General features: G+C 45.3%; 1 protein-coding gene across 3 annotated transcripts in view; it reads right to left on the bottom strand.

Annotated features, from left to right (window-relative positions):
• kirrel3l (kirre like nephrin family adhesion molecule 3, like) overlaps positions 1 to 11774 on the bottom strand; it is a 33920-nt gene extending 22146 nt beyond the window's left edge. For 2 of the 3 annotated variants that reach the window (XM_033641183.2, XM_033641186.2), the window contains exon 1: positions 11104 to 11773. In XM_033641183.2, coding sequence (XP_033497074.1) covers positions 11104 to 11143 — 40 coding nt within the window. In that variant the 5' untranslated portion in view covers positions 11144 to 11773. Of the gene's footprint in view, positions 1 to 11103 lie in introns of all 3 variants that reach the window. The other variant, XM_033641184.2, reaches the window with a different exon arrangement.
• Positions 11775 to 16696: the final 4922 nt, after the last annotated feature.

Genomic DNA, 16696 nt, shown 5'->3' with positions numbered 1-16696 from the left:
CTTTGCAGTAGGGGCAGATGTGTGATATGTGACTGTTTTACCAAACATGCAGCACGCGCCTTTTCTGGGGGCTGCGGACACACACTTTGTCTGCAACACATTGTTTGCAGGGTAGACATTAAGTCATGCCGGACCACAACAGTATGTGTATCTTTGATGGCCAGACTCTTACAGAGAAATCCCCTTTTGTCCTAGTGTGATAAGCCTGTTAATTAAGGGACCGTCTAGTGCCTCCGCAATGGTGACATTACCACCCAAGTAGAACCACATCACACAAGGAAATGACTGCAGCTCCTATCCACATGTCTGGTCATACTACGAAGACAACAAAAGCAAACTTTCAACTTTTCAAACGCGTCTCTTGAGCTCCTTTCTCTCTTTCGTGCATCCTACCTGTCTGTCTGCAAAACAAGACTTTCTTTGCAGGTCACATCTACGGAGAGGCCTCAGGTTTGGGGCTGTGATAAACAAGTGGAGCGTTACAGGCTCTTAAGCCCATCTGGTGAGATGATCGATCATTAGACAGAGTGTGGAGATAACTCCCTCAGCTTGCCTGCTGGCTACCACTGATCCCATATCACCCTCGCAGGATATGGTATGAATCACAGGAAGTTGAGATCAATCTATATAGATTGTGCCGCTTGATTACAAATGGAAAAAAGAAAATCCCATTTGGCTTAGCCACTCGAATGCCTCAGAGTCTGGCTGCGTTTGTGTGAATATGTGGGTGTGTGCGACGTGCGCATCTACGTGTGTAAAATAATAGCTTTTTAACTTTCTCCTTTTTACCGATTTCTGATATTTGTTGAGCCCTCTCTACAATCTGTCTTACCTTCATTCATTTACTTTGCTCAGTCCATCCTGCTCTTAAATCTCCCTTCTTGAGGGAGTCGTCTTTTAAATCTTAATTAAAACAGACTCCAAAACCCCCCACCCTCCCAGGGGCTGGCTGAAAGCAGCTTAGAACAATCAAGAGGACGGATTAGAAGTGAGAAGAAAAGAAGAGAAGAGGAGACGCAAGGGGGAGGGAGGAGGGGAAAAAAACAACAACTAGAATGGAAACAGCAGAGGAAAATATTGAGAGAGAAGGGAGAGAGCGAGAAATGACCCCTCTCCTTCATCCTCCTGATCCTCTCTCCTTCCCCCTTCGTCCTGTCTCCCTCTCTCACAAGGCTCTGGAGTCTTGGCCTGACCTATTGACATTCAGCTTCTCGGCAGATTAAGCAGCGAATGGAGCCTCTGGAAAGGGTAAACACACTGGAGGAACAATGACCAACAGGCGGCAACCTTATTGGATTCTAATTAACTGCCAGGAGAGATGGCTAGGGGCATGTTAAGTGCTGTGGGACACAAGTTAGAGCCCCAGACCTTAAGTACCACAACTCACGTCACCTACGCTCCCCTCTTTTTTTTTGCAGATTGTCTCCATCTTCCTTTATCTTCCTCTGTATCTCTCTATCTTTACTATTCTTCTCTGTTTCAATCTATTTGGCGGCTGTTTCACATATGGCCCATGAGAACGGCAAACAGAAGCTTTTTAAAAGCACTCCTCAGAGAGCTATTTGCCATCCTTCTTTCCTGGGCTACCTCTCCCTTTTCTTTCTCCCCCCCCCCCCCCCCCCCCCCCTTTTTTAACAAGGTGGAACGAGGCTCATCCCCCAGAGGTAGCTGTTTGAGCGATAAGGTTAAAATAGGCTGAAAAATTGGGAGAGATTATTTGATATTGAACAGATTGAATTATCTGGAGTGAGGGAGAGGGATGAAGGAGAGCAAAATCATTTTTCTGCATCGCCCTCCGGGAGGAACGCTACCGGAGGGAGTGAGGGAACTAAACGGGAAGCAGCTGAACCTCAGTGGTCATATAACAGAAGATACGACCACTCCTTTTTTTGTGCTCCTATCCCAATTAACCAGGACACTAATTTGAGTGTGAGTCCAAGCAGGTCTCCCTGTATGTGTGAACTTTCTCACTGGTGCAGTGGGTCCTCTGTCTTTTGAGTGGTCCCCTGATAAGGACAACTCACAATGGAGCTGTGTTTCTGGGGTCCCCTATATGGAACCACAAGCACTAATTAGACTGGTCTCATTAATGTGTTAGAGCCTTGGTCATCATGTGTGGAGGCTGACACAGAAGGGGGAAAAAAAGCAATGCCCTGCAAGAGACAGGCCATCGTCACCTCAGCAGGCACATAAAGGAATTAATTAATTGGTGTGAAAACACACATGAAGCTCCACATGCGCAAACACACACACACACTCTCACACCTCAGCGCGAATACACATACTAATGTTATGGGTATTCCATGAACCCGTTGCTTGTTAACACATTACCTGGGATCAAAGAGGCAAAGGCTGGAAGGAGAGAGGACTAGAGGAGTCATTATTTGTCGAGGAAATTGCAGCCCAGTGTTATGCTTGTCCCTCGGCAAAACCTGGCAGAATGGGGGTTTCATCCGCTTCACAAAACGGAAGGATCTCTTCTCTCGTCACCATCATGTGAGAGTCTTTGAAATCGTCAGAGTACTTTTTTTTAATCAAAGCTGGGGAGGAAATGAATCGGAGCCTCAGTTGTGATCCGAGCCTGGAGGTATAAAAGGGATCCACATGACCACTGTCCATTTCCACACCATTACAGCAACAGTCATGGCTGTAATAGGTTGAATTGGGCCATTGATTTCTCTCATGCACCCTCTCTTTCACCCAAAAAACTAGTCTGTGCCAGTTCTGAGATACGCCCAGTTCTTTTTAACAAAACATCACATGCTCAAAGACAGCTCACACAAAACTTAAACCTCGGCCCAATAAAAGACACACACACACTCACACACACACACAGCCAACACAATATGTCCCAGCTTGAGTTCCTGGGGAGTTAAACAAAGGACTGAGTTTAAATTGGCTTTTAAAGAACTCCCCAGCACAATCAAGGAGTTGACTCCAGCTATACTATAGTGTGTCAGAGGACTGTTAAGAGAAAGAAGAGTAGTTAGGCCAGAGGTCTATAGTGCAGTGAATGGCTAATCTAAAGTGTGACGGCTCAAGAGCTTCCCTCTACCAGCTTCAATAGGCCTCCAATCAGGCCTGACTGCCTCTCAATCTTTGGTCAGCTGTTTTAACTGGCTCGTGATTGAGTGGCTTCATTAAGGGCCTATTTATCTTCCCCTGTATCACAGTCCTGAAAGACTGGTGACATGCTCAACACACCCACGCACCGCCTACATGTGGACCTGAGCAGATGCACAACTGCATTAGCACAGTCAGAACATTCGGCAACTAAACATCAAACATGGCCTTTTTCAGTTATTTGAAACGATACAATCTCTGTACTGGTTTTAACTTCTGTCTCTCTTGTACGCTTTTTCCACGAAAATTACTGTGTGTATGCAGGTTTTATAAATACAGGAAAAACAACTAAAAGTAGGCGACAGATTCCTTTCCCATTGCAAGTGGAGCAGAAGCGTGTATACAGCTCTGCAGCAGACAAGTATGCCTTTCACGGACAGGCCGGAAAACAGGTAAGTAAACAATAGAAAGCAACATGGAGGCCAGTGATTACTACTTTCTTATATCTCTCTCTCTCTCAAATTTGATGCCGGCAAAATTTGGAACAATGTTTGATCGGAGACGGACAGGGATCATCATACAAATTCTCGTCAGCTTTCCTGCAGCTTCGCCGCCCCTCAGCATCACAAGTTCTCTCTAGAAACACCGCCCGGGCCCTGTAGAATGTGATACCTTCGAGGTTTCGGCATGTGGCTGGTGCTGAAGTGCAATGCCGCCTGAACAAAATAGCAGGCCAGGTCAAACCATGGCCCCAAACAGACAGAGACCCTCCCAAACAAGCCACAACAAACAGCTTTCTGTAGCCACTCTCTGCCTTTGATCTGAAGAAGCAGAGATGAGATCTGCCACCTCTTTCCTCTCTTCTCTTTTGCCCTTTTCTCTTTTTCTTTACGACATCTCCTCGTATCTCGCTATCCCCTCCTGCTGAGCAGGTGTATTAAATGAGGTGACTATTCCAGCAGCATTGGGCCGCACCTCAAAGTGCAGTCTGTGAAGAGGGCTTTTCTCTCCTTCCCTCTTATCTTTTATCCCTTCCATCGGCCCATCTCCTTTACTCTCCCTTTTCCTTTCCCTTTATCCATCTCCATCCCCTTTACTTCTTTTAACGTGTTCCCTCACACTCTTGAATGTGAAATAGAGAGGGCCATGCCTCTCATCTATTTGAATTCATGTACACCTCCCTGTCTATCTCCCTGTGTGCATCTCTCTCTCAGCCTATTGTCTATTTAGCTATACGTCTAATTATGCTGTCTCACTTATGTAATTAGCGCAAAAATAAATGGCTGCCGTAGCTTTGTCTCTCCCCTTCACCCCTCCCGTTGCAGGCTCCAAGAAAACAAATTATGGAGAACAATAGGTACAAATGGCTTCTGCACCAAACCACATGATGGATGCAGCCCAGGTTCCCTGCATCTCATCCCTTCCTTTTTTCCCCTTCCTCGCTTACTCTCTTTACTCTCCCTCCCTTCTCCATTATCTCCAGCGCTATATGTCTCTGTTTGGAAACAGGGGAGGACTTGAGCACTCTCTCGCCCAACTACCCTATCATTGTATGGCTGTATCATCTGTCTTCCCTTCTTGGCACTGACACTATATTCACACTGGCATCATATTAGGCAAGGTCCTTTTTCTATCCCTTTCTTTCTCTTTCTCTCTCCTCCACTCTCTCTTTCCCTTCCCCTGCTGTTGTCTCCACTGGCACTCTCCTCTCCTCTATCCCCCAGAGCATTCTATACACCGCGACTGCAAAGCAAACGCCTGGGACTTTCTAAAGCAAACAGCCAGCATCCTGTGCCGTAGCCCCATCTGTGGATAGTCTGAGCAGGGAACAATCAGTCCCTCTCCTCCGCTGCCTCGTTCTCTTTCCAGCCCCCTGGGATCTGCACAGCACTAGGATGCCTCAGTCAGACGGGTGCAATGTGCTGGAACAATGGTTGGGCTGCTTCCTCCAGGAGGGGTGTTAGGTTCACCTCAGCCAGCTTGGGAAGCACTTAGCCATGTGCACTTGCCCTCTTTGCTGCAGCTTCACAGGAATGTGGCAGAGGCAGAAAAGCCTCCCACTGTACACCTTCCTTACCTCACCCTCATACATCACCCCCTCCCATCTGCAACTCTACACTCACACAATGACACATGCACGCACACAACCGCTTTCTGCGTGTCCAAGTGTACACCTGAGATCTTATGTTTAGCCCGAGGTGTTGAAATATCAACTTTCTATTAATCCCCCTCAGACTTGCAGTCAGTTACACCTTTGTTGTTTTTTCACCTCAGCCATGCTGGAAGAAAAACAGCAGGTTTGGTTTACACCAATACAAGCATATCCATTACCTGAAATGCTAGGCTCCTGGCAGTAAATCCCTTTGACCCCTCTGCCTTCCTTTTCTTTCTTTCTCCCTCCCTTCCTCCTCCTATTCTCATGCCGAGCTCATTGCTGTCTCCACATCGGCTTTCTTTGGCCAAACAGACGGCAGGAGAGAGAGAGAGACACACCTTACCCTCCTACCAGTCCAACCGCCCACCCACGTACTTCGCTGTTGTTCACGTCTCCACACAGCTCAATAACATTAACATGTTTTGCCATTGAAGTAGCCGCAGTTAAAAGCCTGATCGATAAGCTTTGACTGACACCCCTCAGTTGATAGCAAATTGGCTGCCTTCTCCAACAGACCTCCCAAGACGAGCTTCCCAGCCCCGTCCGAAATGGAAAAATGGAAATAAAAGGCATTTCGCCAACCCTTCACCCGGCCTCCTACAACAACACAGAGCAAGTATTTCATTGTGCTGAGGAAGAAGAGACTCAGGCACAGACAACCCACTATTTTGGTTAATGGTTGAGTCACTAACACAATATTAGCCCAGGCGTTCCAGGCAGTTTGAACTGTCAGGAAGGAGAGATGAAAAGAAGAATAAGAAAAGGAGGGGGCTGGACTTCAAGTAACGAGTAGTTGGAGCACTTAGTCCCACAAGTGTACGCACTGCTTCCATCACTAATAAAGTGAGCAGCAGGCAGGCGATCTCTTGTTTTCTTGAATGTGTTTTTTACCCCTAGTTGGTTAAGAAAATGACATGTCCTGATTGCTGGAGCATCATTAATTAGACAGTTGGACTTTGACTAATCGCTCCAGAAAGGGCACACAGCCCTGAAGATACCAAACACTCATCTCAGCTTATCATCCTCTGCCCCTAGTGTGTGCCCTTGACCTCGGTGTGTGTGTGTGTGTGTGTGTGTGTGTGTGTGTGTGTGTGTGTGTTAAGGATGTTGCCTCCGTAAGCTCCTTGTGAGTCATATCTGGATGATGTGCACATGCCACAAGCCCTGCTACACCCAGCTAAATATTTCAGATCTTCTATTTAGTAAGTGCCACTGAGAATCAAATTTCATATGAAGAGAGCAAAAGGAGTTAAATAAATCAGACTCTATTGTTAAATAAATGCTGTCTGATGGTATTCCTAACTGAACTTTTCTTTTCCTGAGCCCCTTCTCAGCTGCCAGAATGCTTCTCCAACAGAGCTATCTTTAATACAAGGTTAAGGAACACGGCTGGTGAAGATAACAGAGGAGCAGATATTGCTGCAACGCAGAAGATAAATTTCAATTTGCTGTTGGTTTCTGTGTCTCGGCAGGAGATATGAAATTCTTGTCTTGCAGGGCAGGAATTGATTGGAAAATAAAAATGAATGTGTGGTCTAGTATGTCTGCAATTTTTTTTTTCTGTTGGTATGTTGGTTTCTGGGCTTAGGGTCTTTTGAAATGGTGATACATCTCTCTAGAAGGAAGTGACACTTACATTTTAGGGGGAGATAAATGCAATCCAAGTCTTTCTTAAAATAGATGCTACTGTATAAACGTGACTGTTTCCCTTGGGGGGCTGTTTTAATGACATGCACAGAATCTCTGTTTCTTTCTCTCGCTCTATTCTTTCCATTACTGTGTTTGTATAGAAAAATAAACAAGTTTGTGCTGTCCCCCCACCAGTCTGACTGCTGATGATACAGCCTGAAGTGCTGTAACTGGGGAAGAAGACTCCAGGCGATGGCAGGAAGCTGACACGGCCCCTTCCATTGTCCCATTCCCTGTCATTTCCTCCCCGGATCCTCCGACTGCCCCAGAGGAAGACAAGGTGAGGATGTGCAGAGACAGACACAAGGAGAAAGCAAAGACAAAAAGAGGATGGGCGGGTAGAGGTAAAAATAATACTAGAAGAGGCCAAGTGCCATCCACAGTTTGCTACCTGGCTACTTTGGCTTCCTGTGTTGAGCCATACCGGCGTACACATCCAGTTAAGTTGCTAGCAGCTGATAACAAAGCCTCAGGACACACTGCCAAGTTCTTTATCTGTGTTTACCCGCATGGCAAAGCTGATTAGAGACAGGCAACATTATGAAGCCCCATTGTTTCCTTTCTCCTTCCAGTTTCTCCTTCCGTACACGTAGCGAGTGCATGTGCAGGAAGGGGGAATGGGAGGATATCTGTTTATGAAGAAGGGCAGAAAGACAATGGCATGTGTGCAAGACACGTCTCCGGGATGAGAAGAAACAGCAGGCCATTGTTTAAGATCTCGATCATTCATTACTGCCTGTTTGCGTGTGCCTGTGTGTGTGTCTGTGAATGAAAGTGAAAATCTCAGGGCTTTCTACCAGACACATTCAGACATGAACTTTTTAGTTTAGATAAAATGCTCAGAAGAATTAAAATATATATCTAGGGTATAGAATAAGATGTAGCTACAACAAATATATAGCTCTCAAAACTCAGAAACAAAGTTCAATACAACACCCCGGCAGCAAAACCATTACACAGAGCTCACTTAGACAGGAAATCAAAGTAGGCCAAAATTCATCTATATCTTTGCCATGACTATGTCTCCTAAATAATGCAAGACACTTCTGTTCAAGACTCAGCTGTGTTCGGATTCTGCTGTGTCTGCACTATCGTGCACCTCGTATCTCATACTCCTCATGGGCTGGCTTGGTTTCTCGCCTTCAAACTTTCTACAACTTACCTACTTTATCCTCAATCTCTTTTTATCACTGAGGATTGGAATTGACAGAGGGAGAGAAATGGAAAACTAAGAGGAGAGATTCGAGAGTATGTTTGTGTGCGTGTGTGTGTGTGTGTGTGTGTGTATGTGTGTGTGTTTGTGTGTGACAGAGACAGAGACGAGAGTAGCAAGATGGAGAAAAGGTTAACGATGCTCAGCAGTCTTCCTCAGTGTTTCCCCGCTGCTTGTCAGCTTAATCATCAAGCCACTGGTGACACATCCGAGTCTTATCCCTGCAACACGACTCCCCACCCTCCCACTTCTCATCTTAAACTCTGTTTCCCTCTGCCCAATCCTGACTCCCTCCACAAGAACTCAAAGAGCGGCAGTTCATAAAATATGCACAGTTCCCTAAAACCAACCTCTTGGGCCGTGCTGCCACTGCGTCCACAAACATATCGGCACTGCGTGAGGAAAAGACAAATCTCTGGTAATGGAAAAGGGAAGGATGATGGGGTGTGGAGGAGAGGACAGGGCTTGGTCAGGGCTTATCACTTCCCCAGCTAGATATCAGTTCTCTGTTTGTGCCTGTGTGTGCTTGCATTAAATATGTGTGTGAACAGGCTTTCAACCTTTGGTGAAAGTCTGCCAGCCGCCTCCAGCCCATTAAGCAGATACGCTCTCATGTCCTCCTGTCACACAGTCGCACATTCTGCAGCCAGGCAAAAGAAGTTGTGAGAAGAAGCAAGGTGGAAAATTTCCACGGCGTTACACTATAGTGAGACGCGAGTGGCGACACGACTTAAGAGGAAGGGAGAGAAACTTGTAATCTCGGCTCACAGCCTTTGAACTTGGCCCGATGAGACGCGAGCGACCCAAAGCAAAAGGTTCCAAAGAAGAGCTCACTGAAGATTACTCAGAATACTGATGCAGTGTGGAATCCAATTCCTCTGAGAGCCCAGGGGACTTCCTGAGAAAGTAAATTATCTGTGTTGTACAAGAATACATACATAGAAATGTATGTTACATATGCCATATGCACATTTCAAAGTGCAGGCATATGCTGTGGCCAAATTTTGACTGTGTAAGAGAGGCTCAATAAATGAGGTCTAGGGTCTCTTAGGTTCTAATTAGGGCAGCTGTTACCATTTTCATTATTTGTGTGTGTGTGTGAGAGAGAGAGCGGGAGAGAGGAGTTGTGTGTGTGTGTGTGTGTGTGTTGAGGTCAGGGGAAAATATGCCACTGTCTGGCTACCACCCCTTCTCATCCAGCTGTTGCTAGTCTGTCAGGGAGCAGAGGTCTACTGGTGTCATGTCCCTCCCCCGAGCTTTGAATAATGACAAAACCATGCGGAACCGGAGCTGAAGGTAAAGATGTATTCACAACAAATGGCTATTAAGCACGCTTTGCCATTTGTGATCCTGAGAGCATGGCGAAACCGCCTGTGAGTCAGTCTGGAATGTGCTTCTGGTCAAGGAAAAGAAGTTTTCTAAAAAAGCCTAACAGGATTTTGATGTCATTATTCCATCCTTTGTCCCTGCCAGAGACGATCTGTGCCAGTGTGATGCTGTTGTGTGTTCCCTCACATTTAAATGTAATCATTTTCTGTCAAAGTGTTAATACCGTGAACTAGTTTATCAGCTGCTCTGCTTTTAAGTCAACAGTTACTCTGTGTTAATTGCATCAGGACATTTACAGCACTAAAATACATCTCACCAGCTGTTCCAAGAGCCTGCTCCATAATGATTACATTTATACTGAAAAAGCATGTCTCATGTTAATTCTATTACAGAATCACTTTAATGAAATGGACATGAATATGCATTGATGAAACATAAAGTTGGAAAAAACTACCTTTAAAAGCCAGATTTGCATCAGATTAAACACTAATTATCTGTTTGTTTGTTTCAAAATCATTGATTAATGTGTGTTATTTATCCAAAAAACACATCATAATCTGGTTAACATTAACAATTAGCAGTCTGAACATAAGCATGGTGTATGATTTTTTTGTTCCAAGGATTCATAAACAAACTACTGTAGGAAAGCAGCAGGGGGTGGTGGTGGTGGTGTTGGGGGGGGCAGACAGGTGCGTTATGTCTCTGCCGAAAAACAAATGCTCCCCCTTTCTGTGTCTCTCTCACACTCACTATCTCTCTCTGTCCCTTTCTTACTCACCCTCTCTATCTGCCTTGCTCCATCACAAGCGCATATACCCGCGAGACCGTGCTCCCCCTCATGATGGACCATGCACCCTTTTATCTGTTTACGCACCGTTCATAGTGACCACGATTGTGATGGATTACGACCCAAGAGAGGAAAAAACTTCAGACGCAACCATAGCGAGCCGGTAGAAAAGATCATTTCCACATCGTTACACCGGGCTTAACCTCCTCAGTTTTTTCGCTTAATGGAAATCAATCTGGCGACCACTGACTAACTTCGGGGAAAAGGGGGGAACGCGGAGCTCAGCACGGCGCTGTCTCATCTCTCAGCGATTTAGTTGTAGCCTCTTATCCTCACCTGATTTTATACCCAAGCTATCTGTCCTCATTTTAAAACATGATGTATTGTGAATGGACACACAGAGGTTATACGCACACACACGCGTGCACACACACGTTGCAGTCCGGATCAAGGAATCCCCCGGGTGGTATAAAAAAATCTCCTAAGTTCAACTTTCCGTTCGTGCGCCCTGCATCCGCAGCCTCATTCCTCTCCACTACACCACAGAGATGGTCTCCGAAATCTGAACCAGAACATAAACAATCTCAGCTTCCCCCGAATTACGCAGTGCCATTATTCACCGGTGCTCCGGCTCGGCTTGCAGACAGTGAAACCTCCTGTTGTAATCACTCTATCAAAACTAATTACACATTTACCGGCAATTAACAGCAGTGAATTGTAGCACTGCAGCATTATCAGTTGCCTCTGTGCAAGCGGCGCAATGGATGGCTTGACGCAGCGCGCCAGTGTTGGAGCGCGGTCTCTCCTCTCCATCAGTAAAGACCTGCATGCTGGATGATGACTAACAAAAGAAAAAGCACGTCTTACCTGTGGCCATAAGGCAAAAGATGAGGTATAACGCCGTCATTGTAGTAGCTCTTGCCACTGATTGTGTTGCGTGGAAGGATTCACTCGCTCCGTCTATGCGACTGAGCTGGTTATGGTCCACCGCGGCACCGGGGTATCACCGGACGGACAAGCGCACTGGGATTGGTCTATAATAGCATCCAGTTTAAAGAAATGACTCTGAGCGGTCCGAACAGTTCGTAAACTCTCAGTTAACAAAGCATCTCCACAGTTGATAACTTTCCCCGCTGCATCAGCTTCCTCTCCGGTGTCCGCTCCCCGTCACGCTGGCACAGCTGTTACCTCTCACTGCGCTCTCTAACAGTCCATTAGTGAGTCTGGGGGTTTCAATCAGCAGCTCCGTCCACAGTCCACTTTTTTAACCTGCTTGAGCATGCTGCGCTCGAAAGCGATCTCTCCTCCTCGACAGTGCGCAGTGATAAACCCCGGTGAAGTTGCCTCTCGCCCCCTCCGCTGGAGTCTCACTCTGTTCCCACTGTAACACACTCACTCCTTCTCTCTCACACACACTCTCTCTTCCCCTGTCGGTCTCCTCTGTTTACTTCTCACTCCCTCTTGCCAATAGGAAATGCGCACTGACAGTCATCTGGTAGGGAGGGGGGTACACCAAATCTGGCAGGAGCTGAGTCGGAGGAGCCCCTCTGCCTCAGATGCTTGCCAGGGGGGTCCGGCGGCCCCCGCCTCCAGGGCCCCGCTATTGGCTGAGCGGGCGTCACTGGGAGGGTATTTAAAACACTTATTCTGAGTTAAATGACTGCCCCAGCATTTCTGGGTGGAGTAGCCCACATGGAGATTTTCATCACATTAATGATGGGCATTGAACGCGGTCCATGTTTTGAAGGAAAACGTACTGCTGTAATTTTTTTTAAAAAAATGCCACTCCAAATCAGCTATAATATGCCATAGGAGTATTAGGCTACAGCATTGTGTTTATTAACTAGCTTCATAAAAACCTCCTATTTCAGAGTGTTTTATCCCTAACTCAAGCCCACATATCTTCATTTCACAATATAATTGCAGCTTTGTGATTTAATCGTGTTGAGACTTAATATGAACTGAAGTAATGTTCAGTCACTAAAATTCATGCTGAGGTTTAAAAACCAGACCCACGAAGCCGACAAAAAAGAACTGCTGGCAAAGACCGAAGACCTCATGTTGCCTGTGTCTCGACCAAAAAGTTGCACCTGAACGCACCTCAAAGACTACAGCTAACAGCCAACTAGCAGGTTTGTTCTGTGCCTGCATGAGAGGAGTTAACTCTATATACCAGCAGGTGGCGGTAGTCTGTATTCGCCATTAACAAAGGGAAACTGAAAGATCGGCAAGACAGATTTGAGATGTTTTGACAATATCGATATCAATGTTTGGTCGTGGATTTTTCACATCCAGATACAACATGCAAGGTACCCTGGTTGCGTTGGTTGTTGATGTTCTGGGACATCGTGTCAAGTTCTGCCTGTTGCATTGTCTTCTTTCAAAATACACTTCCGTTTTCAAAGGAAATTAACTGTTCACATACAGTCTCTTTCAAAATAAATGCACTATGTCAGTACAACAATGCAAATTGACATTTTTTTTCCTTCAACAACAAACACATGGTTGGGTTTAGGCAACAAAAGTATGTGGTTAGGTTTAGGAAAAAAGAACAGGGTTTGGCTTTATAATCTTATGTGGTGCGAAAACCACTCTTCCAGGTGAAGGTCGCTGTTCATTGGACCCATCCACTGCCCCTCCCACCTGCCCCACTCTGACTTTTGGCATGTTAATTTTCGCTCGTCCCGCCACATTTCCCCTTCACACCCCCAGACACCGTATCATGCCGCAGTTAAAGGACAACTTCTGTATTTTTCAACCTGGGCTCTATTTCCCCATGTGTATGTGTGCGTATCATTCATGGGTACCACTAGTTCTAAAATTGGTTCAGTATTGAGCCACGAAATGAGCTAAAACAGCAATGGGGGCAAATGTGTCCCGTATAAAAGTGCTTTTTTTGGCCACTGACTGGTTCAGATCGCCAGTGCTATCTCTGTAAATAGCATATGGTAGTGGCCCTGGGGCAGTGGTGAGTGTGAATGAGTGGAGTCAGCTGTCAGTCAGTGTTGGAGCCGAAAGGCAGAAGGCGTCCCCGCTTGGTAATGTAAATGAGTATGTGTGTGTGTGAAGTATGTGTTATGCTAGAAGAGTCAGAGGACGGAGTCTTTTACGTGCTACCCCCTGGAGTGTTACCAGAGTTTTTGGAGTGCTCAAATAAACGGGCCTTTTTCCCGAACACAAGAACAGGATGTCGCGCAACACCCCGTACAGCTTTCACAGGCTGCCTTTGTCGGATGGCAAGATGCTGAAGTTGTGGCTAGTTGTGCTACAAATGGATGCTAACACTCCTCTCCAGACACTGCACCTTGCAGACCATCAGGTCTGCAGTGCTCACTTCTCCCAAGATGACTACTGCCAGCCAAAGAAGAGAAGACATCCAATCCCGAAACACCTCTTCCTCAAGAAAACGGCTGTCCCACAAGTAGAGAGAGCTACAGACACAGTGGAGCAAAGCTCGTGACATCACACAGCCCAGAGGTAAGGGAGAGGCTAAGTTAGCATGCTATTTATAGAGATTGCGAGATAGTGATTTACAGAGTCAGTGGCGAAAAAAAGCACTTTTATACGGGACTCATTTGCCCCCATTACCGTTTTAGCTCGTTTCGCAGCTCAATACTGAACCAATTTTAGAACGAGTGGTACCTATGAATCATATGCACACATACACATGGGGAAATAGAGCCCAGGTTGAAAAATACCGAAGTTGTCCTTTAAGGGACAGCTTTTTTCATCAGTGTCTGACGCTTCAAGCCATTGCCCAAGCGCCTGATTTCGACGACTTCGGAGCAAGACTGGGTTGGCAAGTAAGTCGGTTAGCAAAGTAATAACAAAATCCCAAAAATCATCACAACTCATTTCTGCTTAAGAGCTCAATGGCTAAAAACATAATCTGACCTTATGTGGCAAGTTTGGTAGCGAGATGATATAACAAGTTTGTTTTGATCTCACGCCCTCTTGACTTATGCCATTTGTTTGCTTTCTCCGTTCCTCTTCTTATGCGCTGTGCTGGACTGCCAATCAGAGTGCCAATCCAACATGCTGAATCAGACAAAATAAAGCCATCAAGGGCCGACTAGTGCCAATGGTGTGAGACACGCCACCAAAAAATAGACTTCCCAGTATATGCAATACTTCTGTCATGACTCTACAGGAACTTTACCTACCTCTATATAAAGTTACAGAACACCCCTTTGCTTTTGTCAATCATGGGTCAATTTCTGATTAAAAGGAAATTTAACTGCTGGAAATTAGTATCCAGTTCAATCCCATCCCTTTATTACCCAACAGATTTGGGAATCAATTTAGGTGAATTATGTGTAAGTAGTTGCATTAGAGCAGAATCAGCTGCAGCTGTTTTTGCCAAATGGCGAAACGATCACTTGACTCTAAAACCTCCACACTTGAGAATGAATCATCAATTACTGGAGTAAAACTGAGCATTAACTACATTTGCTGTTGTCTTTTGTTTACTTCGCTTTCTCCCAAAACAACTAATGTGATTTAACCTAACGATGTATTGCTATTTCAGTTAGGCTAACTCACAAATGCGAGTTTTTTAAAATTGAAGTACCTCGATAGTTTATGCAGTGTAAGTTCATAGGCTTATTGAGTATTTTTACGAATTATTTTCTTTGAAGTTGCCTCAAAACATACTTTTTTTCCAGGTGCAGTTTGATCTAAAATGAGCCCATTGTTCATTGTCATACAGTGGGCGCTAAAATGAACAGAAGAGAATGGAATCATTATCATATTTCAACAAAAGCTCAGGCTTTTATAAAGAGATGAAAACAGTGCAGTCTATCACTTGCCTGTGGCTGTTTATAGGCTTGTTCTTTGATGTGGTTCATTAGTTATTCAAGGATCTATTGATTAACCAAAATAATAGGCCTTGCAGTCATCTGGTTAATCAGTCTTTCGCTTGTATGTGTATTGTACCAGGCAACGACTTAATTTAATGTTAACACACCCCACCCCCTTCACACACACACACACAAACATGCACACATGCGCCCTGTTAACTCAACCAGGTGGTTAGCGCTCCATAAGACTGTGAAAAATTCATCAAAGTGCGTAGATTTGGACACTGAGGACTTGAGCATGTGTGGATGCCAGAAAACATCATCTACAAAAATAAGAGTCTCTCTTTTTGACATTTCGCGCTGCATTTAATTAAAGGCTCAACCGCACAATGATTAAGGCTCACTCCTCATGAGGGTCCCCCCCCTTCCCCCCTCCCCAAACAGTAGTTTTCAAACCCTGGGGCTGGCCTTCCTGTTTATTGCCTCCCTGTAATGCAAACATAAGGGTCCCCTGCCAGTAAACACATGTTGATGAGAGAAACAGCTTGCACAGCTGGGAAGCCAACCCAGGTTAGTGTGAGTGAGCACATGGGCAAATGAGCGTGTCTGAATGCGTGTGTGTTTGTGTGCAGTTTGTTGTTTTTACATATGTCAGAGAGCGATTTAGGTTGCGAGGAGACGCTTGGATGTGAGAGATAGAGAGCAGTAAAAATAAATTGTGCTTTTTGTTTTTGTGTTTGTGCCTATGTGTGTGTGTGTGTGTGTGTGTGTGTGTTTGTAGGCTCCAGTGTACATGTGTGAATCCGTCAATGAGTGACTGACGGCGGGGGCTTGGGTGAGCAGTAAAACAGCGGGGTACCTCCACCAGTTGTGCTTGTGATAACAAAATCAACATCCATTGTGCAAAGTCTGTCACCGGCCATGATGCTGTGATTGAAATGCATGATCTCCTATGGCTCGCACAGATGGACAGATAGATGAGGGCAAAACTGATGATACATGCACAAGCATCGGTTTGAGCCAATAGTCTTAATTATGCTGGCCTCCATGGCATCAAATGGAGGGCGCCCATACTCCCTGAGCTTTTGAGCGTGTGAATAATTTATAAATAAAAAGGGGGTTTTCAGCTGTGGGTTTATTAATAATAAATATGGTTTGATATTTACTAAACTGTTCAGAGGGAGAAAGGGGTGACAGTTAAGACGTCGTTTGCATGGTAATTGTAAGGAGGTAATAAATAAGGCATGAAGTGGAGATATATGGAAATGTGATTCATAGGGAAATGAGAATAATTTAACAAAATATTATCCCAGTCCCTATTTGACCCGGGGGTCAATTAAAAAAGAGATGTCAGTCGTGGTGAACGGCATGCTGGGCCTTAAAATTACAATCGCTTGCTTTCTCTTTTGTCTAGCTGGAAAGCGGATCTAACGTTCAAGTGGAGGCAAATGTATTCATACTGACACAAACCATGTGTTTAGTTTGAATGAATATTAAACTGAATAAAATCAACCTCATTATCCACCGCAGGAAAAGAAGACATTTCTCTCTCAAAAGCAAAAGTCGGTATAACATGAGCTAGGAGTTGAGGAATGTGAGTTTTGTTTGGTTTCACAACCCTCCACTGCTATGGGAAAACTCCACATCGTTTTCAATGAAAA

The sequence above is a fragment of the Epinephelus lanceolatus genome, chromosome 10, assembly GCF_041903045.1.
Source record: "Epinephelus lanceolatus isolate andai-2023 chromosome 10, ASM4190304v1, whole genome shotgun sequence".
NCBI lineage: Eukaryota > Metazoa > Chordata > Actinopteri > Perciformes > Serranidae > Epinephelus > Epinephelus lanceolatus.
Note: the sequence above shows the minus strand (reverse complement) of the source record. Positions and strands in the feature narration are given on the sequence as shown.